This window comes from Herpailurus yagouaroundi, unplaced genomic scaffold, assembly GCF_014898765.1.
Source record: "Herpailurus yagouaroundi ecotype Mexico unplaced genomic scaffold, PumYag 222, whole genome shotgun sequence".
Classification (NCBI taxonomy): Eukaryota; Metazoa; Chordata; class Mammalia; order Carnivora; family Felidae; genus Herpailurus; species Herpailurus yagouaroundi.
The window spans coordinates 2,393,276-2,419,633 of NW_024412453.1; the positions used below are offsets into that span (position 1 = coordinate 2,393,276).

Sequence of the window (26,358 nt, forward strand, 5' to 3'; positions counted from 1 at the left end):
CCTGGGGGTGCTTAGAGACCCTTTGAACCTGTCCCTTTCAGAATTTTGAGAACTTTCAAGGTGGTTGCTGCCTCCCTTGTGTTTTACAGCTGGGGAAATTGAGGCCCAAAGTCACGTTGCATGGCTGAGGTTTACACCAAGCATTCCTAACTTCTCTACCAGTTCCTTAAAATCCCCGTTCCCATGCAGTACCAGAGGAAGGCAGAGTAAATCATGCCCAGGGGAACCCCAGCAGACTGGAGGTGACCGCTTCTGACTGGGAAGATGGGGAGGGTTTCCTGGAGAAAGAGATAGAAGGAAGAGGAGGAAGAGGAGAAAAGGGGAAATAAAGGGAAGAGATGAGGAGGAGGAATCCCCATGGGGTCTATAAGGGCTCTGTGCTTGGGAACCTGCATGGAAGAGCTGCACCACCCCCACCCTGAATCTGCAGCCCCTGGTTCTCCCAGGTGCCCCAGCAGTGCAGGTGGCTGGCAGTACAGGTCTGCCCAAGCCCTCTGCTGGCTTCAGGGTCAGGTCGGTGAACCGCGGGGTCCAGCACTGAGGATCCTGTCGTCCTGACTCCAGACTTAAAGTGACCCAGCTTCAGTCACTATCACCATCTTCATCCCACACACCCCCCCCCCCATCTCCTGCTCCACCTGAGGCTAAGGCAGCACCATGATGATCATCGTGATCATAATGATGATCAATATGATGATCATATGATCATATGATGATCAATATGATGATCATATGATCATATGATGATCAATATGATGATCATCGTCACCATAATAACAGCAGTGACCATATACCGTGGGTCAACTGTTTGCCAGGCCCTGTGGATACAGAGGCAGGTGTCTCTGCTCTGCATGATGCCTACTGGCTGTAAAAAAAAAAAAAAAAAGGACGGGCACAGGGCACCTGGGTGGCTCAGCTGGTTAAGAGCCTGACTTTTGATTTCGACTCAGGTCATGATCTCACGGTTCGTGAGTTCGAGTCCAGCGTTGGGCTTCGCTCTCTCCTTCTATCTCTGCCCCTCCCCTGCTCATGCTCTATCTCTCTCTCACTCTCTCTCTCTCAAAATAAGTAAAATAAACATAAAAAAAAAAAAGAATGAGCACAACCGAGTGACTGAGTGATGAGCCCCATGGTTGTTGCTGGGAGTGTCAAGGGGCAGGGGCCCTGACAGATATAGGGGCTGTACCTTCTGGTCTCCCCCTTATCACTGCCCTGCTCTCCAAAGTTCTAGGTCAGGGACACAGTCACATGCTGTATAAACACTGGCACTCATGGGTTTAAGAGTGAGGAGACATCCCAAATCTGAGTCATCACTGGGGATGAGTTTAATTCCCCAACGGGGATGCAGCCCCAGAGTGGAGCCCTTCTCTGCCTAGGACTCTGTTCTAGGGACTGGTCTCCGGGACTGGAGCTTTCTATCCTATGGGGATGTGTGTGTGTGTGTGTGTGAGAGAGAGAGAGAGAGAGAGACAGACAGACAGACAGACAGACAGACAGACAGACTGGGTGAATTCCTTACAACCTCCCTGTACCTCAGTATCTACAGCTGTAAAATGGACCCAAATAACCCTGGCTGCTCTACCTCACCAGGTGATCCTGAAAACGCAGATGCCGGAGCCCTTGGCAAACCACTGGAAAGCATGCTCCAGTAGGGCTTTGTTCACAGCAGCGTCCCCAGCACCTAGAACAGGGCTGGCGCCAAGCAGGTGGTAAGTAGCTGCTGACTGCATGAAACCACCGGGAACTGTTCTGCATCTGGGAGTGTTGCGGCCAAGCACCTGCTGAGCGCAGCCAGGGCGGCATTTAATTCTCCTGGCAGTCCCGTGCAGTAGAGGATGCCGCTCCCATCACCCAGCGATGAAAACTGAGGCTCAGAGAACATTCGCTAACTTTGATGGAGTCTCAGTAAATGGGTCGGCCTGGGTCCAGGTCCCTGGGGGCCCAAAGTGGAGTTTGGTGAAAGCAACTGGGGAAGGGGCGCCAGGGACCCACCCCGGCCTCAGCGCTTCCCGGAGGCGGGCAGGAGCAGGTGCCCCTCGCCCCCCCACCCCCCTCCACTCCGAGAGCAGCCCCAGCCCCGGCCCCGGCAGCTCGGGCGTGTCCTCGGCCCCCCGCCCCGTCCCCCGTCCCAGGGTCCCCAGCTGTCCCCACCCGCACCCCTACCCCCCAGCTCCCGCCAGCGCCCGGCTGCGCTCACCCGGCTGGGCTCCCGCAGCGCTACGTGCTCCCGGCGCTGAGCCCACCTTCTCCGCGTGAGGCCCGGGCGCTGCTGGGCGGGCGACTCCTGGGGCGGGGCGGGGCTGGGCTCCGGGACCCGCCCCGCGCCCCGCCTCCCGCCCCGCCCACACGCGGCGTGGGAACACCCCCGTGTCTCTGGAGCCCGGTGCAGGCTCTCACAGAGGGGAAACTGAGGCCCGCCGAACAGGGATGGGGTGAAATGGGCTTAGCTGCTGGTAGGGAAAGGACGCAAAGGCCCTGCGTGCTGTCCTGTCCTGCCGCAAAGTGGTCCTGGAACCCCAAGAAACAGTGTTTCTTCCTTCACCCCCTTACCCATCCATCCGCTCCCCAACACGTTCCTGTCTGTGCAGGATGCCTCCTGCCCTCCCTGCCTTCTTCCTCGTCCACCTGTTCATCATCTCACCTGTTCTTCATCCACCTCGTTGTCTCTTCATCCATCTTCCCACACAATTTTGTTTTTGCTATTTTTGTCCACTCATCTATTCATCTTATCCATCCATCCGTCCGTCCGTCCGTCATTCCATCCTTCCACCTTATCCATCCAGCCTTCCATCCATCTAATTCGTTCCATGTATCTTTCTTGCCTCCTGTCCACCCATCTCTTTCCCCTTCCTTCCTTGCATTCTTCCACCCATTTCTGGGTTCATCTGTTCTTGGCGGGGGGTCATTCCGCGTTTAGGGGTGCTTCTTCAGTGCTGGTCCTTCCCTTACGCTGAGGACCAGCTGGATCACACCATCCCTGGAAAACCCATTTGCAAGGCGCAGTGACAGAGGGGAAGGCATGTGCCCGGCAGCTGGTGCTTCTGAGGGCCGACTCTGAGTCCCAAATGCCACCGACACCTGGTTACTTTGGTCTGAAGAGGCTACTGGGAAGTCTTCGCCCGTTGGAGCCTCCTCCGTGGGCATAGGTGGGTGTGGGAAAGAGAAAAGAAAATCTTAGGCAGAACATGCCAGGTGCCAGGTGGTAAGGTTATCTTGCTTGCTTAATCCTCACAACTCTGTTTTGGTCCAATTTTAGAGTCAGGAGAACAGGTTCAGAGAGATGAAAAGAGGCTTCAAAGCCTGGTGGGAGAAGGCCGTGGAGTCAGCCCTGGCGTTAAATCTTGGCTTTGCCACTTTCTTGCTACGTGTCTTTAGGCAGCTACAAGGCTCAGTTTCCTCATCCACAAACTGGAAATTGTGTGTGCTGTACGGCTGTGACGTTGTTGGGCTTGGGGCACACAAGGTATATGCCAACAGTATGGTGCCTGCCCAGTCAGGGCTCAACGAACGGTAGGGGCTATCATTATATGAGAGGTTGGGGTTCACGCCCGGGTCCTGTGCTTCACTGCTTCCCCAACCACATCCAAACTGTGTGCATCATTCCGTGTACCAAAACCAGCCTGTCCTCTCCCACCTGCAAGGCCACAGGACTCCTATTCCCAGGTCCGGCTGGCGGCTGTAGTCCTGATAACAGCATAGTTTACGATACAATAGTTATGAGTTGAATTGTATACCTCCTTGGCCCCTCAAATCCACATATTGAAGTCCTAACCACCCAGTACCTCAGAGTGTGGCCTTGGAAATGGAGTCATCTCATATGTAATTAAAGATAAGTAATATAGAGTAGGGCCTGGTCCATTATGACCGGTGTCCTCATGAAAGCCGGAAATTTGGACACACACATGCACACAGGCAGAGCATCGTGTGAAGTTTGGAGTCCTTTAAACTCGGACTTGCAGCCTCTTGAACTGGAAAAAATACATTCCTGTTGTTTCAGCCACTCAGTTTGTGGTACTTTGTTACAGTAACACTAGCAAAGTGATAGAAATACCACAGGCCATTTTCTCTGTTTGTAGAGGTGAGTGAAACGGCAGCTATCCGAGAGAGTGACCAGACTGAGACCCATTGGGGCAGGGGTTATGGTCACTGCTGCCTCCCTGAGCCCAGCACCGAGCCTGGCCAAAGCCTGGGCTTGTCAAGCCTTAGTGAACTGTGGGGTTTTTTTGGAAACACCTTGAAGTTTACAACTTTGCCTAGAGGAAGATATAGAATATTTCCAGCACTTCAAACGTCCCCAGTATGACTCTCACAGTCACTATTCTGACTTTTGTTGCCAACAAGAGTTTTGCTTGTTTCTGGACTTCATATAAATAGAATTACTATGTATTTTTCTTTTGCCTGACACTGATCATGAGATGGATGTCTATTTTTGAAAGCAGTTATAGCTCATTATCTAATTATTTATATTATTTATTTGTTTATTTATTTATATTTTTAGAGAAAGGTAGGGGGGAAGGGCAGAGGGAGAGGGAGATACAGAATCTTAAGCAGGCTCCACACCCAGTAAGAGCCCAATGTGGGGCTTGATCTCATGACCATGAAGTCATGACCAGAGCAGCAATCAAGAGTCAGGCACTTAACCTACTGAGCTATTTAAAAAACTTTTTTGGGAGTGCCTTGGTGGCTCAGTCGGTTAAGCAGCCGACTTCGGCTCAGGTCATGATTTCGCGGTCTGTGAGTTCAAGCCCAGCGTCTGACAGCTCAGAGCCTGGAGACTGCTTTGGATTCTGTGTCTCCCCCGTTTGCTCTCTGTCTTTCGAAAATGAATAAATGTTAAAAAAAAAAAAACAAACCTTTTTTTTAATGTTTATTTTTGAGAGAGAAAGAGAGAAAGACAGAGCACAAGTAGGGAAGGGGCAGAGGGAGAGGGAGACAAAGAATCCAAAGCAGGCTCCATGCTCTGAGCTGTCAGCACAGGGCGGGATGTGGAGGAGACCCCTGAGCTGAAGTGGAAGTCAGACGCTTACGCGACTGAGCCACCCAGGGGCCCCTACTGAACTATTTTTGAAATGGATGTGTAGAAATGTACACTGTACATATGTACAAATGTATCATAAATGTATCAAACTGTACAAATGTACAAATGTGTCACAATTTATTTGTCTATTCTAGCATTGGTAGGACATTTAGGTAGTTTCCAATTTGGGGCTCTTATGAATAAAGTTGTTGTAAAGACATTCTTGTGTATGTCTTTTATGGAATGTATGCAACTGTTTCTCTTGGAGCAGAATTGCTAGGTCGGCAATCCACTGGGTGGGGTCCCCATCCCAGCAACGCCGGAGAGTTCTAGCTGCTCTGTATCTTGATACTGTCAGTCTTTTTACTTTTTGACATTCTGGTGGGCATGCAGTGGTATATCATTAAGGGTTTTGTTTTTTAAGCTTGTTTATTATGAGATAGCATGAGCAGGGGACGGGCAGATAGAGAAGGAGAGAGACAGAAAATCTCAAGCAGGCTCCACACTGTCAGCACAGAGTCTGACGCAGTGCTCGAACCCACAAACTGTGAGATCATCACCTGAGCCAAAATCAAGAGCTGGATGTTCAACCAACTGAGCCACCCAGGCACCCCTATCGTGGTTTTAATCTGCATGTCACTGATGGGTAAGCCTGTTGAGCACCTTTTCATATACCTATTGTCTATTTGCACCTGTTTGAGTGTTTTGTCCATTTCAAAACATTAGGATATTTCTCTGTTTCTTATTGATTTGGAATTCTTCATATATTCTGCATGAGTCTTTTAAAAAAAGTTTTATGTATTTTTGAGAGAGAGAGAGAGAGAGAGAGAGAGAGAGAGAGTGCATGCACCCATGTGGGGGAGGGGGACCCCCCCAATAGAGAGGGGGACCAGAAGCCGGCTCTATGCACTGACAGCAGCAACCTCAACCTGGGGCTCCAACTCATGAAACATGACATCATGACCTAAGCCGAAGTCGGACGCTCAACTGACTGAGCTACCAGGTGCCCGTGCATATGAGTCTTTTACTAGCATTTTATATCACCAAAAATTTACATACACACACAAAGCATCACTTCAGCTTAAAAGTCATTTTGATTCTATTTAATTAAATAAAAGCAATTTTTTCTCATCTCAGGAAATCAGACCACATAATACATGAGACAGTCATTTCATATGTATACAGCAGGGCCGGGCCCAGTGGACTCAATCCAATTTTCACCCGCTTGAGCAGGGCAGACCTTAATTCAGTTTGGTTGAACAGGTAGGGGGCAGGTGGTAAGGCTCACTGGTTTTTGCTCCCAAGATGGGCTGATGGTGAATCTGCATCACCCCCCCTGGACCAGGGTGGTGGGAAGCAGAGGGTGAGGGGACCAGGGCAGAAATAACATGCTCTGGCTGGTTTCCAGAGCTGGACTCCCACAGCTAAGCTGGATGCTCACAGTTTACTACGTCTGCCCCTATGGCAGGTTCTGGGGACCTAGGACACCAGCCTCATTCTGGGGGAGCTCACAGCCAAGAAAAAGAGTTGGCAAAGGGAGTAAGGAAGCATGGTATGGAGTGCTAGGCATCATAAATGCTAAGTGTCACTGCCGTGAAAACAGATGTTTGGTCCGGATGCAGTGGGAGGAAGGCTGGAGGCTCCCAGCTCTTGATGGGCCCCAGGGACATCTTCACAGTGGAGCTGATGCCATATGAGTTGTGCCTTGATGGATGAGCAGGAGTCACCAGGCAGAGGGTGGTAAGAAGGGCGTTTCCAGGCAGGGCTTGGTGCAAGGCTTCCTAGCGAGTGATAATTTTGTGGCTGGAGTGTAGGGTGTGCTGGGGGACAGGGCAGGAACATTAAAGTGGACCTGAGATGTCAGAGCCTTCCCTCCCTCAGCTTCCAGAGAGCCCCGGTGCCTGGGATCATGTTTCCTGGGGATGAACTCTGGGTTACAGCTTTCTAGGATACCTCACCCTCAGGGCCAGTGTGTGCTGAGCGAGTGATTATTTGTAAGACGGCCTTTCAATTTAGAGGAGTCATTATTTCCAATCCCTCCCTCCCTCCCCATAGTTACTACTACCCATGACACTGAGCATGCTGCCTCGTCCTTGGTGGATACTTACGAGGCAGAGAGCTCATCACCTCCTCTTACCTGAGAACCCTTCTCTAGAAAAGAGTGACATTTGGTTCTGTGTTGTTTTTCTTCTGGAGTTGAGACCTAGTGGACAGGAGATGAAGCGAGGAGGTCCCCCTGACGCCCAGATTTCTGGGCCTGATGGGGAGAAGCAGGCAGGAGCTCTTGCAGGAAGGTTGTGCCATCAGCAGGGTGGGCCCAAGTCTCGATGAGGCCCAGGGTCTGGGTGGGCTAGAGCCACGAGGCAGGTGTGAGGGGCTGCTCGAAGGGCATACCTGAAGGATTGGGCCTTCCAGAGGAAGCTTCTGGCCTTGGTGATCTCCTGGGCCAATCTTCTCAAATCATCTCCTTCAAATAGTGGCAATACGGGGTCCTTGGAAAGGGGAAATGAGTGTGAAATTAGATCCATTCAATGACTGAGTGCAACCTGAAAATCCAAAATCTCAGGGAAAAAAAAAAAAATTAGACCTAATCAAATGCAGCCTCCCACCCAGTGCAGGCAATCTGTGGGCCTCGGTCTGCATACCTCCAGAGACAAGGAGCTCACCACCTGCCAAGGTAGCTACTTTGCAAGTGGAACACTTTGAGGTAAGGTGTCTGAGAGTCAGCAGAGTGGGTAGTGGCGAACCAAGGTGTTCATTGGACTTCACGGCAGTCAGCGCCTCTCTTCTCAGTAGAACAGAAGTGGAACATGCTCCTTATCTCAATGTTACCCAGGGAGATCTATTCTGCCCTTTCCCTATTGCTTCTAGTAAAACAGCTGCACAGGCAGCTTTTCTCTTGTGTCAGCCAGTGGAATTCCAGAGGCTAGAGTTAGAGACACAAGGGCTCACGATCATCAAGAGAATGTACGAAAGAAAGAGGCTCCCTCTGCCCTTCGCAGCAGGAGAGGAATGATTCCATTCTGCATCTGGAGGCTATTCATAGAACCTGATTTTTTGTGGCATCAAACTGAGGACTTTTGCAACACTGTCAAGTTTGTTTTCCTGGGTTATAAGGACGGGTGAATTTTTCTTACTGTCACTTGTTCTGTTCTCTGAACTATTTGTAGTATTTATCCCTAGAAGACGTATTTGAACGAAGGAGTCCTGCAAAGCACTTGACCTCACAAATTAGGCCATGTCCCGTGGCAGTCATCTTTAACCTCCAAAAAGAGGTTCTGGAATTCTCGTTGGTTGTCTTACGTGATGATTTGTTGCCTTGAAAATGTTCTGAGAGCACCATGCTCCCAAAAGGTATAAACACGTGCCTAGCTTTTCAGTCAGACCGGGAGAGGATCTTTGGCATTCTCGTATCTGGCATGTGTGATAGAAACTGTGACTTTACCAGATTTATTACTTAGATCATTTGAATATCTGTGTTTCAATGAATTGAACACAGGGACACAGAAATAAGCAGGACTTATAGCAAAGAGGTTAAGAGCATGAGTGTCTGGGCTGACTTTACCATTTGCTATGTCTTTAGGTGTATTCCTGTCCCTTACTGAGCCTATTTATTCATCTGTTTAATGGGTATAATAGTGGTTAAGGGGATTGAAAGGGGTAGTCTGTATAAAGCAATGGACCTGCACAAGTAAGTGCAATGAATGTGAACTGTTCTGTTAGTACATAACACCTCCACGGGCACCTGGCTGACTCTGTAGGCAAAGAATGTGACTCTTAATCTCAGGGTTGTGAGTTCAAGCTCCATATTGGGTGGTTGGGTGTAGAGATTGATTGATTGATTGATTGACTAAATAAATAACACCTCCAAGCTCTGTTGCTTTCCCACTCCGAGGAGAGCCAGCCTCGAGGAAGAGCAGCAGGGAAACACAGCCCTTTCTAGCCAATACTTCGTATTCTCACAAGAGAAGCAGAGATCTTTCCAGGTAGGGGGGAATGACGTTATATCGAGACATCTGAACAGACCTCACTCAGTCGCTCCACAACCTACCCTTTCGTCCACGAAGCCCTTGGTCAGCAGGCCGTGGATTTTGAAGAGTGTGTCCTCATCAACAGGGCAGTGATAGCGGGCCCCCGTGAGGGAGGCTAGATTTCTCAGGAAGTCAACCGCTGCCCTAGTTGGGAGAACAGATGTTCTGAGGCCGGCCCGCTGACTGGCCAGGCAAGTTCCCTCTGCACCCCTAGCCTGTGGGGAGCTTAAGTCTGTGCGGCAGTGGGCCCTGGACCCTGAGGCCCTGTGCCACTGAGACCACGTTGGCCTCACCAAGCCCACCCCCGTCAGTTTATGGGCGAGGCAGCTGCTGCACGAAGCAGATTCCCTGCTTCAGGGTCGCCAGCTAGTGGGAAAGCACACAGCCAGCACACGTTCCTTAAATGGACACAGAGCCAGTACCTGCTACTACGTGTTGGGGCTGGCAGGGACACAAGCGTGGCCTTTATGAAGCTCGTGGTTTAGACAGATCAAATATGCACCAAAGCGGGGCGCCTGGGGGGCTCAGTCGGTTAAGTGTCTGACTTTGGCTCGGGTCACAATCTCACCATTCTAAGTTTGAGCCCCGCTCAGAGCCTGGAGCCTGCTTCCGATTCTGTGTCTCCCTCTCTCTCTGCCCCTCCCCCATTCATGCTCTGTCTCTCTCTGTCCCAAAAATAAATAAACGTTGAAAAAAAAAATTAAAAAAATAAACATTAAAAAAAAATTCACCAAAGTAATCACAGTTTCGCCAAAAACATTGAAGTCTTTTTCTGAGTGAGCAGAATCTCTCTTTTCCAACACATGTTCCTCTGCGGTGATCGTTGATAAAAAAATAACCGTGGCAATGCTACGTTAAACGTTTTTCCCATCAATTTTCACAAATGTGCTCCGAGAAAGATCGGGAGGGCGAAGACCACACGTGACCGTGGGAATGGACGCAAATCCATTCTCATACTGGAGAAAGTCAGGACGGCGGTGCCTGAGAGGGGCAAGTTGGAGGTGGAGGGAGGGCTTTCACTCTGATGTAACGCCTGCCTGCACCCTCCTCATTTCTCACTCACAGAGTTGGGCCCCGGAGAGATTGGGGTCTAAAGTGAGTCCCTGGACTGGGCCAGCTGCTCACATGTGTACCTCACACACGCAGCTGTGGGAAAGGCGTACAGCTCAGCCCCTGCTCCTTCTTGCCCACCTGCCTGAGCAGTTCAGGGAAATGGTGTGCAGTTTCAGATCTCTTTCCTCCTTGAGTCTTTGGACTTCATTCAGAATAAGGCTGCAGCTTGTATCTGGCTTCCCGTCGGTCAGGAGGTACAATCCTTCCACATCGTGAAAACTGAAGGCTTTCTGAAAGAGAGCGGGAGGGTGGTCTGGCTCAGGGCTAGGCACTAACCAGGAAGGGCAAAAACGAATTGCCTGCTGTCCCCAAGGGAAATAGTTCTGATTGGATCCCACTGACTTGTCCATTTAGAGTGAGAGACCCTCCCCTCCCCCCTTTCAGCTATCACAGACCAAGGAAGCTGCCAAGGTCTAGGAGAAAGCATGGCATACTTCTGGGCTGGTTAACCCCAGCAAGTCACTTAACCTCTCTGAGCCTCTGTGCCTTCAACTCTAAAGTGAGAACGAGGATCACTTTCTCACCAGGTTGTCGGGACAATGAAATAAAGTAACACTTCGTAGATCTAAAAGGGCTCTTTGTAATTTGAAAGCATAATGCGGGATCGGTAGAAGCGGTGATGGTATTTCTGTTTTGTTACAGAGTCGGGCTCGGGGGCAGAACTTGCCAGTAATGCTTGCAAGACTGAGGTGCTCCCCTGAGCACGCAGGTGGGTCACCCACTGCATAGCCTCGTGACAGGCTGCATCTGTGGTCTCCACCAGAGTGTCCCTCCACAGTTGTAGGTCCTCCGCAAAGCTGAGCAGGTTAAACCTGGGGAGGGGAGTGGAAAAGGTAGGGGCAGAGAGAAGGTGAAAGAGATGGGTTAGAAGATGCCTGGGTGAAGTAACCTCTGTGAGGACCATGCAAGCCTATCAGTGTCAAGACCCTACATCGAGCCCCGGGGCCCCTCGGGGAGAATGAGAAGGAGGAGGTGCGCGCTGATGATTCTAGATGCAGATGAAATAGATCGGCACCCCACCTCTGTGCCACTTACAGGTCATGTGATCTCTGGCAAATTACTTAACCTCTCTAAGCCCTAATTTCCTTTTCTGAAAATTGGGGATAATAATGGAAATACCTCATTGGGGCACTGTGAGGATTGAATGAAATCATGCACATAAAGTGCTTGGCACACAGCAAGTGCTCAATAAATGTTTACTGTTATTAAGGCAAGGATGAGTCCCAGTCTAGGACCAGTCTCCTACTGTCTCCCAGGGTCAATTTTTCTGGGTAGAGAAAACAACCCCAAACCCCAATCTCTTAAAAAATCAAGTTGAGGGGCGCCTGGGTGGCTTAGTCGGTTGAGCGTCCCACTTCAGTTCGGGTCATGATCTCGTGGTCCGTGAGTTAGAGCCCCACGCCAGGCTCTGTGCTGACAGCCCAGAGCTTGGAGCCTGTTTCAGATTCTGTGTCTCCCTCTCTCTCTGACCCTCCCCCGTTCGTGCTCTGTCTCTCTCTGTCTCAAAAATAAATAAATGTTAAAAAAATTTTAAAAAAATCAAGTTCAGCTGAAATCTACAATTGAAGGCCACCTGCTGGTTCCTTTGCTCTGTTTGCAATGGTCCCTGGGCCAGAGATGGATTTCTAAAGGCTGCTTTATTTCTGCAACAGGATGCAGTGTTACTGTTCAAATAAGCTACAGCTCCAGGCTTGTGAGCGGTGAGGAGGGAAGCCCAATGAACTTCCCCTTTGATCTTCTTGCCTCACAGCCACTCGCCCCCTTCCCTCTCACCTGTTACAGCGCTTCCTGCCCCGCACCCACTCGCCCCCTGCCTCTCACCTGTCACAGTGCTTGCGCAGCTGTTCCCAAATCAGCAGAATCAGCTCCGTCTTCACCTGCTGCAGGTAGGGGCCCATGGATCCCGACGTGTCCACCAGGATGCACACTTTGCTCTCCAAAATGGTGCCAAATAATCGGCGGCTCCCTGCTCCGAGGGCGTGGGGGCAGAGGCAGGGAAGGAGTGAGGGGTCGCTCCTGCCACTGCTGGTTTTTCTCGCGGCAGCTATCAAATACAAGGTCTACCAAATACACCTGTTGCCTCACTGGTCGACAATCAGATGTTAGCCCACTGGGAGATGGCCTTTGTGATGTTGTCGAGGGGTGAGGGGCGTCAGTTGTCCAAGGGCAGAGCCGGTCAGTGGCCTGGGCTTTGGGACGTCACAGTTTCAGCTGTGTCTTTGCCTGTGATCTGTGATCACCTGCACAAGAGGTTGTAACCACTCTGGCCTGAGTTTCCTCATCCCTACAGTTAAGCGCCTGGACTAAGTGGTGTTACGGTATTGTTTGGGGCCGGAAAAGATGTTATGGAGCATGGAGTCCGTCAGCTGGTCAACAGACATCAGCGGAGCCCGGCACTGTGCAAAGTGTGATGGAGAGAGGCTGCCTGGCCTCCTGCAGCTGAGAGTTGGGCAGGCAAGACAGATGTTAAATCCACAGCTATGGCTCTCCGAGGGTCATGACAGAGCAGTAGTGGGAAGAATCTGAGTTTGGTGGGTGAGCTACCACTGCAGGATGGGCAGCCAGCGGAGGAAAGAGGTGAAGGTGTGGAAGGAACAGCCTGGGCAAGTCTGGGCCAGAGGAGAGGAGCATGGCATGCTCAAGGACAGAGAGAAAGACTGTGGAAGGAATCAGGAGGACTGGGATGGAGACCCTTGCCAGGGTCACACAGACTGGCAGTGACCACTGAGAAACTCATGTCCTCCAACCCACACTTTAGTCAGACAACCACTAACCCTAGCCTTTCGTTTCACGAGGCTAAATACAGAAGTGACCCAGGGGAAAGCCGAAGAACAGAAGACAACGCATCCAGCGTTCTTGAATCACGCCTCAGCGACCTTCCTGGAGGCAGTCGTAGAAAAAAATGGAAAAACTGCCACAGAAAAGATCGGCTGCTTTCCAGGAAAAGGTGGACTGAGCTGGCTGGACCCACTGGCCAGGAACCTTCCAGGACTCATCTGCGGTGTTCCCTGGCTGTGCTCATGTCCACATGACAAGAGAGGGGCCGTCCTGAGGCATGGGCGGCGTTCCATGAAGATGGCCAGCCAGCCAGTTGAGTCGAGGAAACTCCAACTGCAAACGGCTGGCCGATCCGTCTTAGGAACCAGATGGTGGAAACAGTGCGAGCCACCAAGCCCCGTCGTTTTGACCTCCTGCATCTCTCTGACTCTGCCCACTCCGTCCATCTCTACCATCCCCACCTCTTCCAGCTAGCCCAGTCTTTCACCTGGGCTACTACGAGCTCTATCCCCTCAACAATTTGTATTCCATGCAGAACCAGGGCGATTATTGCCAATGCTAACTTGATCATTTCCCCCTTATTTAAAACATTTAGTGGCTTCGATTGCTCTTAGGATAAAGGACAAAGACTGGGCATGGCCTCATCTCTCTGGGATGGTCTCATTCTTACTCTCCCTCGTCCTCAGCCACACAGGCTTCCTTTTAGTCCTTATACTCAGCACCTCAGACATGCCTGTCTTTTCTCTCTTTGCCCAGGTAACATCTATTCACTCTTCAGATCTTGGCTCCTCAGGGAAGCCTCCTGTGATTTTCCTATCCAGGCCCGCTGCCCCTCTTAGAGGCTCTCACAGCCCATGCCTATCTCCTCCCTACACACGTCACCGTTGTGACATTAGACTTGTCTGTGGGACTCTTTAGTTAACGTCTGTCTCCTAGACCATATGCTCCACGAGCTCAGGGTGTTGCCTTCCACCACCTCCCCAGCACCTGGCGGGAGAGCAACACACATTTGTTGAATAATGAACGAGTGACTAAGTGAAGCAGCCCTGGGTTGGAAGTGTTGGTGGTGTTTTGAAGTACTGGGTGGCACTGGGGTGGCAGCATTGCTGATCTTCACACCCTTCCCAGCAGCAAACGTGCATTGCGATTGGAGAGAGGCACACAACCTCTTTGCCCCCGTGTCAGCCTCTGACACGACAACTACACGTGGCTCTGGCAGCGCCCTCCGGAGGCTTTGGAAAGCAGCAGTCATCACTATACCCCACTGCACATGGTCTGTTTTACCAGGTTCTACTGCAGAGGATTGGATCTAATGAATCTGTGTGGGACCCTGAGGAGCCCACATAGGGACCTCTATAAAAGCCTCCCTCCCTCCTTCCTCCTGTTGTCCCAGGAACCCTCCAGGCCCCAAAGCCTAAACACTCTCCTGTCCAGCTCCGGCTATTTGCCTGGCCTCTTGAACTTGATGCTTCCGGCCGTCTCTGGATCTCCAGCCCACCCTCCTCTAGGGTGTGAGCCTGGCTCTCCTGGGCCAGCCCTGCTGTCCACCTGCCCTGGAGGGGCCTTGGTGCCCTCTGTAAAGAAGAACAGGGGATTCTTCTCTGTCAGGACTCCCTCTCATTTCTGCCTTTGTAGACAAGTTCTATGGGGGTCAAATCAATGTTGAATTGAGCCTCTTGAGAGAAAAGCCCCTCAGTCACATCCAGGAAGGCAAGGGGCGGGACATGGCCTTGCAGGGTGGGCCTGGACAGGCCTGGGTCCCTTCTGGTGCCCACCGGCCCATGCTCCACCTCCCTGTCATCTGGCACCTTGCCTGACCTTGGAATCCAGAAATCATGTTGTAGCTGGATGACCTTCCTGGCCTCATCCCTGACCTGTGCACCTGGTCTGGGAAGGACTGACCCTCATCCCTGGGTTGACCTTGCACTTCCCCTCATGCCCCTCCACCCTCCAGGACAGCAGGCAGGCTCACCAGACAGCAGCCACTGCAGCCTCTGGACATAGCGCCTCATCACCTTCTCCAGACATGTGATGTATGCTTCCATTTCCCTGGGCGTCCACTGGATATGTCTCACTACCCCCTGGATTAAGACAAGCCAAGGCAAACTTTGCCCCATCAGCTTTCTTCATATCCCCATCATCTCCTTAAATAGTTTAGTTGGTTGTGGTTAATAATTTCCAAAAACCTCTATTAGGCATATATATATTTGCTTAAAGGCTTTTTCTTTGACCAAACTACTAGATTTATGGTTCTAGAAGGAGTAGGGGAATTGGGATGATGGTTTTGTGGCACATGTGGTCACTGAAATAATAAAAAACATAGCATCTCTAAATTTTAAATTAGAAAACACTTCATGGTAGGATGGGAAGTCCATAAATGTCAAACTAAAAGATGACCTTAGATGGAGAAGGGGACGGCATGATAAAACCCCCATAAAATCCTTCTGGTGAATAATTTTGCATTTGCTGGCTACTTTTGGGTTTCTAGTTTCCCCTAACATCAATAACGTCACATAAAATGGCAAGGATAGAAAATGGGGTCTTCCAAAAACAAAAACAAAAACAGCATGATTCATTTTTCATTTGTACTAAATTCACTTGTTCCAGTGTTTTAGCAATGAAAAAATTATCCCCAAACTAGAAACTAGAAAACACTCTCACCTCCCCCAGGGGAGGAGGGAACCCCCTGATGCTCCCCATCTTAACAGAATCATCAGCAATATTGGGGTACAGAGTTCTGCTGAGTTCTTCAGCCAGTACCCTATTCTCAGCAACTATTTTGTGTGTGTGTGGTTTTAAAAATTTTTTATTTTAGAGACAGAGAGGGAAAGAGCAGGGGGAAGGAGTAGAGGGAGAAGGAGAGAGAGAAAATCTTAAGCAGGCTCCATGAGGGGCTCGATCCCACGACTCTGGGATCATGACCTGAGCTGACCTGGGATCGTGACCAGAGTCAAAATCAAGGGTCAACCGATCGAGCCATCCAGGTGCCCCCCTCAGCAACTATTTCTAATTCTCACTCCATGGAGCCCTTCTAGCTCTGGAAGATGGTGTCAGGCACCCTAAGGAGTTGACTTATCTTCCAACAGTATCTGCATCCCTATGTGCCAAGAACAGTCCCAGTGTTGGATAGAAGCAGGAAGAGAAGCCATGTACATTCACATGGAGTTCTCACCAACACATTGTGCCATTTGAAGCTGATCACAGGCAGGAGGTGGGAGAAAGGAAACAATAGCAACAAAAACCATGACTTACATTGATCTCTATACTGGGCAGGATGTTGCAGTATTTGGCTGACGCCAGCCCCTGGGCTGACTTCTGATGAGTGCAGCTGGGACCAATGTATCTGGAGATTTCCATCCTCAGTTTTTTGAGCCCATAATTTGCTACCCACTTTAGAATAAAAGAAAGAACTATTATCTTGGGTAATGTAGGCTTAATTGAATGATGGTCTGACTCATCTATTAAAACGTTGTATTTGAAATCTGTCTCGTGTTTGCAGTGTGGGGTTTCTAGGTCTTCATGGAGCACCCAGGGCATGTAGATTCCTTCCCCTGCACTGGGGAGAGATGCACAAGAAATACCGGCAACAGGGAACCTGCTACTTTCTAGTCTGGTGGACGCTGTTGCTTTTCCAATAGCCATTTCAACTCTCTCCCACAAAATTTGAGTGGAAAGCCATGACTAGTCTGAAGTTCAGACTCTAAACCAATTAGGGTGATCTCTGTCTCCTTGTCACGGTGAGAGATACAAGAATGGGCAGGCTCGTGGCAATCAAGCATGGCTCCAGGATCGAGTCAGGCTCCAGTCAGAACCAAGCTCAGACTCTTACTGAATGGTTGTGGAAAGAGACTCTCATTGAATGTTTGTATCTTCAGGATATGAACAAGAAGGGGGATTTGTCCTGCCTGCAGCCAGAAGGTTCTGACACCACTAAGTGCTTTACCCAAAATATACTTCAATTACTCATCAATCCTAGCAGATATACAACTGGATTCATTTTACAAACGGGGACACTGAGATTGGGTGTAGCTAAATGACTTGCCCAAGGTCACCCAGCTAGGAAGCAGCAGACCCAGGTTTCCAACACAGGTCTATTTAAACTCTTTTCCTATCTGCCATACTAAGCAGCCATTGTGAGCACATGCGTCTCCACGTCCAAGTATGTCCACCTACCTACGAGTGGAAGGTTGGCGGAAGGGATTATTGCTTGAGGGGTGTGTGCAGGTTCCAAGAACTTAATACCTCTTGGCTTGAGCAAACTGCATCCTTCCTGGGCAACTGGATAGAAGAGCTAACCCTTCGTATTCCTCTTCCTTGAGGGTATTTCTTGTAGACCGAGCCTAGGAGAAACAGAGTGAGGTTACCTCGTGCACCTCTCTTCCCTCTCCCCTCCACTCCCCTCTTTGGCTTCCTTTTGCATTTAATTTCTCTGTCAATCAAATCAGCTGGAAAATTCCTTAGGCCAATCTGCTGAAGGGTAGAGGGAGGCTGTTAGGTGGATCAGGGGAAGCGTTGGGACCTCGCCTCTCTACACATCAGTGAATCATTACTGGGGGACTTGTACCATTTTGCAGCAATCAATTGTAGGGGGGAGCGGGTAGGGACCCGAGGACACTCATCTCCACTCCCTTCCCAATTTCCCAATCAGCCTCAGAGCTGAGGACACTGCCTCTGATGGAGGATGAGTGGTGTCAAGAACTCGCACGCCCATTTCCCTGGACTGGGAGACCTGAGTGGTTTGAGGATACGCCTGCTCCGGAGACACTGCTGCCCGCGTCCTGGGACAGCTGGAGGGGTCTCCCTACCCACGGGCCTGCTGACCTTACAGTTCTTACAGGGCCATCCAGATATCTGTGTAACCTCCTGCTTACCCACGTTATTCCCCGTCTCCGTATAAAACAGTGAGAGAGACGTCTCTGCTTCCCTCCACTTGGTCTTCCTCCTCCATTCTGCTGTCCCTTCTTTCACTGGCTGGGCTGAAGCTGGAGGAAAATTGGCCTGTTGGCTGGAGCAGCCTCGTGGGGTCATGCAGTGACGCTGTCCAGCTGGTCTGGAAGACTTGTCAATTTCAGCTATGCTCTGCCCTTGAAATAGGCCTCCAAGATGGCCTTGAGGTCCTCAGGGACTACCCCCAAGTCTTCTGGCCTCACCTGCATCGGCAACAGCTAAAGCTGCCATTTACCAAGTACCGATGTGTGCCAGGCGTGGCGCTAAGTGCTTTCCATAACCCGTATCAGCTTATCCTCAACGTGCCCCAGTTTATAGTCAAGGTGAGTGGGGTCCAGGATCCGTAAGGGCACAGCGAAGATTCTACCCAGGTCTTGCTGACTCCACAACTCTGCTCTGAACCATTCTGCTATGTCTTTGACATTAGAAATAAGATACACGGGGGCGCCTAGGTGGCTCAGTCAGTCAAGCATCCAACTCTTGATCTGGGCTTGCATCTTGATCTCACCGATCGTGAGTTCGAGCCCCAAATCAGGCTCTGTGCTGGCAGCACAGAGCCTGCTTGGGATTCTCTCTCCCTCTCTTTCTGCCCCTACCCCTCCCTCCCTCCCTCCCTCCCTATAAACTTAAAAAAATTAGTAAGATACATGGTCTTGCTTCTATGAGCTGAATACTTAAATAAAAATACTGAGGCCCTGTCATGACCAGCTGGCACTGGTCATTATCCTTAGCCAGTCTTGGGCCTAAATTTCTTTATCAGTGAAATGGGGAACTAATAGATTACCTGTCACTCAGGACTGATTATGGTAAGCTTTACTTGGGACAATCTTAGCAGAAGGGTGAGCACATGATAAAGACTCATGATCATCAGTCATTTTGGTTACCATTATAATTAATACATGTCTTGGCCATGCCCTCCATCCCACTACCCACCAGCCTGAGCACGGTCACGCTTACCTGGTGGGACGCCTGCTTTGCCACTAAGTGGCCGCCATGTCAGAGCTTCCAAGGGGGAGCTCTTCTTTCTGTCACGGTCATCTTTAAGGCTCTAGAAAACAGGCCGTCTTTCCTATCAGTGGCCTGTTCTCTGTAGCAGGCCCAGACCATGTGTAACTTACTCCCATCCCAGGGGCTGTGTTTCTGGAAGGTTCTGCCCACATGGGCACTGCCCTCATTCAAAGAACTCCACCAGGTTCCAGGAGCCAGCCTAGAGGCATCGCCTTCCCCTGCCTTCCCAAATTCTGGGATGAAACCCCAGTCTCAGCCTGTCTGTTAGGAAGCCATGCAGGGAGGGGCCTATGGGAGTTGATTCCTCTGACATGTTTGCCCCATTTCCTGCAGCAGATTCAGAGGCGACTGGGTTTTGACGTGAAAAATTGTGTGTGTGCGTGTGTGTGTGTTTAATAACAGGGAGGGATTTGCCAGAACTTGCTTCAGTTACTGCCCTTCTTCCTAGGACTGGGATTTTTGGGCCTCTAGCATGACAAGCAACCATTTGGGTAACTTCTGTGCCTTCTTGGGCATCTCAGTTTTAAGGGAGGAGTCCTTCATTACTGGGCACAAGTGCAATGTGGCAATGGCTGAACAGAGTTACCCAGGGCCTTGGACCAACCAGCTCACACCACTGGGTGAGCTGCTGTGAAAAAGGCCTGGCTGCTGCTACCTGGCCCTCATTCCAGGAGCCTCTTTGGAGGCCTTGGCACAGCCCAAGCCTCTTCACTCTGAATCGGCTCGGAAAGCACCGAAGGCCCAAGACACAGCCCCTGAGACTCCGGGATTTCGTCCCAGAATTTGCATCTGGGCTGGTTCCTGGAACCTGCTTGAATTCTTTGAATGAGGGCAGAACCTGTGTGGACAGAACCTCCTGGAAGTGCAGCCCCCGGGCTGAGAGTAGGCGACACAAGATCCGGACTGGTCCCCTCATTCTGCAAATGCATTATGTTTGCAAGGATCTGTCCATCAGTGAAACACTGAAGAGCTCCAGGTATTTGCTGCTTCTGCTCACAAGCACTGTGGAGTCCGAGTCATTCTGAGGTCCCTCTGATTTCTGCAGTGGGGTGGATATTTTAGGTAGGACAGGTTGGATCGGCTGTGACGGGGATAAGGCCCTAGCAGGCACAGGTCTACCCTCAGAGTCCTATCAGGCCCCTGCTAAACCTTGGGCAGCAGTGGCTCCCATGGCAGCAGGAGCCCATTAGATACCCTTTGCCCAAACAGACCCTCCAGGATAAGCCCTCCTGCCTTACAGCCATCAGATGTAGCAGTGGGAGCCAATTCCATGGAGTCCTTAGTACCCGGCACAGGAATCAAGCTGAGATAGCCAGGCAGAGCCAAAGGTGGGTGGAGAGGAGGCCAGAGATGCCCCCAGAGCTGAGAAGCAGATCCCCTAGAAGAGGGGGAGCTGGAGGTACCCCCGGGACATTGACCACTGAGCACCCTGCCCCCACCCTGCTGGCCCTGGGGTCTGGGAGAGTGGCCTAGGTCATTTTAAGATCTAGGAAAGACCAGGAGACAAGGTGGCAACAAAATCCACGCTGTGTTATTAGGGAGGGGAGTCAAACCATTCTGGCCACCGAGGGAGCTGTGGGCTTGGAAGAATAGAGTTTCCTGGGCTGACTTCTTTGCTTGAACATCTTTGGTTTTTCTTTCAGGAGGGCTGAGCTTTCCACTTCTTTCCCAGACTGGTTCTTCAGTGAGGACACCAGTAAGGCACACTGCAATGGGGACTGGGCAGGTTAGCAGCACCCCAGCCACGGTGTGCCTCCAAGCAGGGGGCAGACAGACAGAGTGCACATGCACAAAACACACACACACACACACACACACACACACACACACACACATACACACACACACACAGCAGGAGACACTGGGTCCATTGGCACCTCTGGGCTCCTGTTTCTGGGGCCATAAACACTGTGGATCAAAACTATTAATTGTAAGTCCCATGTATGTAGGGTGTGGGATCCCTCAGGCACTGGGCTAGTTAATTCCCTGGGGTCCCAAACCCTCGTGCCAAGAAAGCATGCCAACTATGCTTTTAGGGCAAGTGCTATTAAAAAAAAAAAATTTAATGTTTGTTTATTTCTCAGAGAGAGAGAGGTGGGGACGGGAAGAGAGGGAGAGGCAGACACAGAATCTGAAGCAGGCTCCAGGCTCTGAGATGTCAGCATAGAGCTCAATGAGGGGCTTGAACTCACGAACCACAAGATCATGACCTGAGCCAATATCAAGAGTTGGACACTTAACTGACTGAGCCACCCAGGTGCCCCCCTTCCTTGCCATTTTAAACAAGTATCCGGTGCAATTTTTAATTTAATTTTTATTTTTATTAAAAATTTTTTTATTAAAAAAATTTTTTTTAACGTTTATTCACTTTTGAGAGACAGAGAAAGACAGAGCGGAAGCAGAGGAGGGGCAGAGAGGGAAAGAGACACAGGATCTAAAGCAAGTTCCAGGCTCTGAGCTATCAGCACAGAGCCCGACGCGGGGCTTAAACCCACGAACTGTGAGATCCTGGCCTGAGCCCAAGTCAGACGCTTAACCTACTGAGCCAGCCAGGTGCACCCTGTGCAATTTTTTTTTTTTTAATTTTTTTTTTCCCCAACGTTTATTTATTTTTGGGACAGAGAGAGACAGAGCATGAATGGGGGAGGGGCAGAGAGAGAGGGAGACACAGAATCGGAAACAGGCTCCAGGCTCTGAGCTATCAGCCCAGAGCCCGACGCGGGGCTCGAACTCACAGACCGCGAGATCGTGACCTGGCTGAAGTCGGACGCTTAACCGACTGCGCCACCCAGGCGCCCCCTGTGCAATTTTTTAAACACCAACCAGCACTGGCAGCTAGGAAGGGCTACAGAGGGATTCTACTCAGAGACCTCAGAAGGAGTATGGCCCTTCTACCACCTTAATCGCAGACTTCTAGCCTCTGAAACGGTGAGAGAATAAATGTCTATTGCTTTAAGCCGCCTAATTTGTGGTACTTTATATGGCAGCCCCAGGGCACAAATAGAGAAGGGCAGTCATTTGCCCACACGTAAAGCATACCTTTTGGGAGTAGTTGAGAGCCTTTTCCATCTCAGACACGATGGCATTGATGTCATCGCTTTCGTAAATACCTGGAAGCAAGGCACATCATGAGCATGGAGGAGGGGTGTAGATCATGGAGAGCGTCCATATCTCTTTACATGAGGGCTGTGTGGAGGTGACCTGAGCCCGAGGGGCAGGAAGGGGTCCTGATGGGCTGTGCTGACCAGGTCCCCCACCCCCCACCCCCACAGCCCCACCCAGTGGTGAAGGGGATGGGCAGGTACATTGAAGTTACCAGTAGTGAGGCCGGCCCCGGGACCCAGTGGCTTGCACCCAGCTGACTGCCTTCACCCAGAGGAAGGACAGGCTAGGAGTGATGGTCCTGCTATTCCATTGAATAAGAAGACCCACCTTAGGATTAAACTATCTAGTGTCTGTAGTGAATATTGGTGACTTATTTGAGAGGGACTGGAATGTAATGACTAAGAAGACAGACTCTGAAGTTGGCCTGCCTGGGTTCAAGTCCTGGTTCCACCACTTACTAACCACATGCTTTTGGATTCTGTCTCAGCTTTCCCATCTGTAAAATGGGGATAACCTACTTCAGAGGATCATTGTGAGGAATCAATACTAATACATGCAAAATGCTTGGAACTGTGTCTGGCATATGATAACCATTCTAGAAGTGTGTCCTGTTATTAGCAATCATCACCGACAATAACTTCTATGTATATGCCCAATGCTTTTCATGGAAAGAGCTGGGAAACAGGGCCCCAGGATTCCAGCCCCAGCTATGCCACTGATTTTGTACCACAGGTAACTCATGTCCTTGGGAGTCATTTCTTTGTTTCTAAATCAGAGAGGGTGGAATGTACTAGTGGGTCCTGAGCCTCAATCACTCCTGTGTCCCAGTCATGATTTTGCCTTATCTCCATACCACCTAATCCATTATCTGTATTATCGCTTTTGTTACTTAAAAGCATATATATGTATATATGTAATTGAGACATATATTATTGACATAATGTATCATATAATATGACACGATATTAGGTTCATGTGTACAACAAATCATTTTGTTATATACATGAATATTTATATATATTGTGAAATGATCATCATAATGTCTATCTAACATACTTAAAAGTATATTTTAAAAAAGAAAACTTATGGGCATCTGGGTGGTTCAGTCGGTTAAGTGTCCAACTCTTGATTTTGGCTCAGGTCATGGTCTCACATTTCATGAGATCAAGCCCCATGTCAGGCTCTGCATTGACAGCACAAAGCCTGTTTGGGATTCTCTCTCTCTCTTTCTGCCCCTCCCCTGCTTGAGCTCACTGGCTCGCTCTCTCTTTCTCAAAAATGAATAAATAAGACTTTAAAAAAAAAAGAAAAAAGAAAATTTATGTCACTTTAGAAAAGAGAAAGCACTTTTTTTTTAAAGTGTTTATTTTTGAGAGAGAGAGAGGGAGAGAGAGAGAGAGAGAGACAGAGCGTGAGTGGGGGAGGGGCAGAGAGAGAGGGAGACACAGAACCCGAAGCAGGCTCCAGGCTCCGAGCTGTCAGCACAGAGCCTGATGCAGGGCTCAAACCCACGCACTGTGAGATCATGACCTGAGCCGAAGTCGGACTCTCAACCGACTGAGCCACCCAGGTGCCCCTGCCCTTTTTTTTTTTAACCTAATTTATTTATTCATTTTTAACTAGGCTCTAGGCCCAATGTAGGGTTTCAGCTCATGCTATGGATATCAAGAGTTGCTGACTGACCCAGGCAGGCATCCTAGACAGTGAGTACTTTTTTTTTAAGTTTATTTAATTATTTTGAGAGAGAGAGGTAGGCACAAGTGGGGAAGGGGCAGACAGAGAGGGAGAGGGAGAGGGAGAATCCCAAGCAGGCTTCATGCTGTCAGCACAGAGCTGGCTTGATCCCACAAACACTGAGATAATGGCCTGAGCTGCAATCAAGAGTTGGACTCTCAACTGACTGAGCCACCCAGGCACCCCAACAATTTCTTTTTTTGTGATAGTTGTAGGGGATCAGAATATGCATGCCATCCCAAAATATGCCACTTTGGCATAGGATTATTTTGAGCTGAAGACAGTTGAGAAACAAAGAGTTCTCTACCCTCCTCCCACCTCCATTTGCCTAAGAGCAGGATGTAAATTTCCATTTTAGGGTGTCTCCCTCTGCCTTGCCAGGAAGAGGAGGAAAAGCACCGGAAACAACAAACAACCCTGGTTGTTACTAAAACAACCCTGACCTTATGTTAGTCCCCTCCTTCTGTTTGCCTTCCCACAGTCTACTGCCCCTAACAGCCTAACCCCCTTTCCTTTGTCTTGTCATTTCTTTTTTTTTTTTTTTTTTTTAATCTTTATTTATCTTTGAGAGAGAGAGAGACAGAGAGAGAGAGAGACAGAGCATGAGCAGGGGAGGAACAGAGAGAGGAGACACTGAATCCAAAGCAGGCTCCAGGCTCTGAGCTGTCAGCACAAAGCCCGATGTGGGGCTTAAACCCACGAACTGCAAGATCATGAACTGAGCTGAAGTCGGACGCTCAACTGATTCAGTCACCCAGGCGCCCCTGTCTTGTCATTTCTTTACAAATGCCTTGTCCTTGGTTAAGACCCTATATTGGCCTTAACATATTTTTTTTTTAATTTTTTTTTCAACATTTATTTATTTTTGGGACAGAGAGAGACAGAGCATGAACGGGGGAGGGGCAGAGAGAGAGGGAGACACAGAATCAGAAACAGGCTCCAGGCTCTGAGCCATCAGCCCAGAGCCCGACGCGGGGCTCGAACTCACGGACCGCGAGATCGTGACCTGGCTGAAGTCGGACGCTCAACCGACTGCGCCACCCAGGCGCCCCGGCCTTAACATATTTTTAAGTCAGGGCACCTGGCTGTGTCAGTAGGAAGATCCGTGCGACTCTTGATTTCAGGATCATGAGTTCAATCCCCACACTGGACGTGGAGCTTACTTAAAAATAAATCACTGAATAAGTAAGTAAATAAAATATTTTTAAGTAGGCTTGCTTTTTTTTTCCTTTTCCTCTAAAAAACTGTGATAAAATATGCTTACCATACAATTTACCATTTTAACCATGTTTTAAGGGTACAGTTCATTGGCATTAAGTATGTTCATATTATCTTACAATCCTCACCACCATCCATCCCTAGAATAAGAATTCTGCTTTTTCAAACGTGATTTTCACACGCCCTTTTTCTGGAACATATCTATGGCACAGGGAGCTATGTTGGTACTGAGACAACTTTCTGGAAGGAAAGAGGTGCAGGGGCCTGCCAACACTCGTTCATGCACCTGTGTCTCCAAACCAGTGGAAACGTCCGGCCGTGGCCTGGGTGATCTCCCGGTAGGCGGCGGCTGTGTCGGTGCGGCTGGCATAGCGGGCAGGGGGCATGATGTCCATCTGGGGCTCGCCCACGTAGAAGAGGCATATGTTCAGCTGGAGATCGCAGCCCCCACAGGCCTCAGCCATGTAGGCGCTGAGCATGGGCTGTGAGGGGAGAGAGGGCAGGAAGGCTCCACAGCTGAGGGCTCCTGTAGCGACTGGTTTCAGGTCAGTTGAGCCTAATCCTCTTTCTTCAGGGCCTGTTGTGTGCCTGGTCTAGTACTAGATGCTGAGGACAGAAGGATAACTGAGCTTGGGCCACAATTTCTCTGTCTTAATAGGTAAGGCCAGGGGGGGTGGACCTGAGAGCCTGGCCATGCCGAGTGTGGTCTAGGGACCAGAAGCATGGATGTCTCCCAGGAGCTCGACAGGAAGGCAGACTCTCAGGTCCCAGGCCAGGCCTTCGGGAACAAGGTCTGCATTTTCACAACATCCCCAGGTGACTTTTCTGCACATTAAAATCTACTTTGTTGCGGGGGGGGGGGCCTGGGAGGCTCAATCGGTTATGCTTCTGACTCTTGGTTTCGGCCCAGGTCATGATCTCACAGTTTGTGGAGTCTGCTTGGGATTCTCTCTCTCCCTCTCTCTCTCTGCCCCTTCCCTGCTCTCTCTCTCTCTCAAAATATAAATAAACTTAAAATGTTTAAAATAATAAACTTTAAAAAGTAAAATAAATAAATAAAAAATAAATAAACTTAAAAAAATAAAAATATAAATAAATAAATACATAAATAAAATCTCGTTTGGAAAATCATGCTGGGGAAACCCGTCGCTAGGCGTCCACCTAGGGGAAGATGTGGGGTCAGAAAGGATGCCCAGGACGAGGCCTACCCACCACGTCCTGGTCAGGGATGCCACCCGTGAAGAGGTAGATGCCCTGAGATTGGTGACCGTCTTTGTCCTTGAAATCCACTTCCACAGCCTTCCGCAGGGCGCTGAGGATGTTCCTGCTGCCGTGACACTGCAGAGTCAGGGCCCAACTAGGAGGCAAGGAGGGCCTTGCTGAGGGAGGCTGGCTGTGAGGCCCTGG

At 50.0% G+C, this 26,358-nt stretch overlaps 1 protein-coding gene across 1 annotated transcript in view; it reads right to left on the bottom strand.

The window, feature by feature from the left end:
- Positions 1 to 6,104: 6,104 nt before the first annotated feature.
- VWA3A (von Willebrand factor A domain containing 3A) overlaps positions 6,105 to 26,358 on the bottom strand; it is a 63,451-nt gene continuing 43,197 nt past the window's right edge. The window contains 16 exon segments of the mRNA XM_040458800.1: positions 6,105 to 6,837; positions 7,155 to 7,220; positions 7,412 to 7,509; positions 9,069 to 9,192; positions 10,240 to 10,391; positions 10,829 to 10,973; positions 11,983 to 12,127; positions 14,912 to 15,020; positions 16,192 to 16,329; positions 17,182 to 17,279; positions 17,811 to 17,921; positions 18,844 to 18,934; positions 20,448 to 20,600; positions 21,934 to 22,004; positions 25,238 to 25,433; positions 26,164 to 26,308. Coding sequence (XP_040314734.1) covers positions 7,169 to 7,220; positions 7,412 to 7,509; positions 9,069 to 9,192; positions 10,240 to 10,391; positions 10,829 to 10,973; positions 11,983 to 12,127; positions 14,912 to 15,020; positions 16,192 to 16,329; positions 17,182 to 17,279; positions 17,811 to 17,921; positions 18,844 to 18,934; positions 20,448 to 20,600; positions 21,934 to 22,004; positions 25,238 to 25,433; positions 26,164 to 26,308 — 1,828 coding nt within the window. The 3' untranslated portion in view covers positions 6,105 to 6,837; positions 7,155 to 7,168.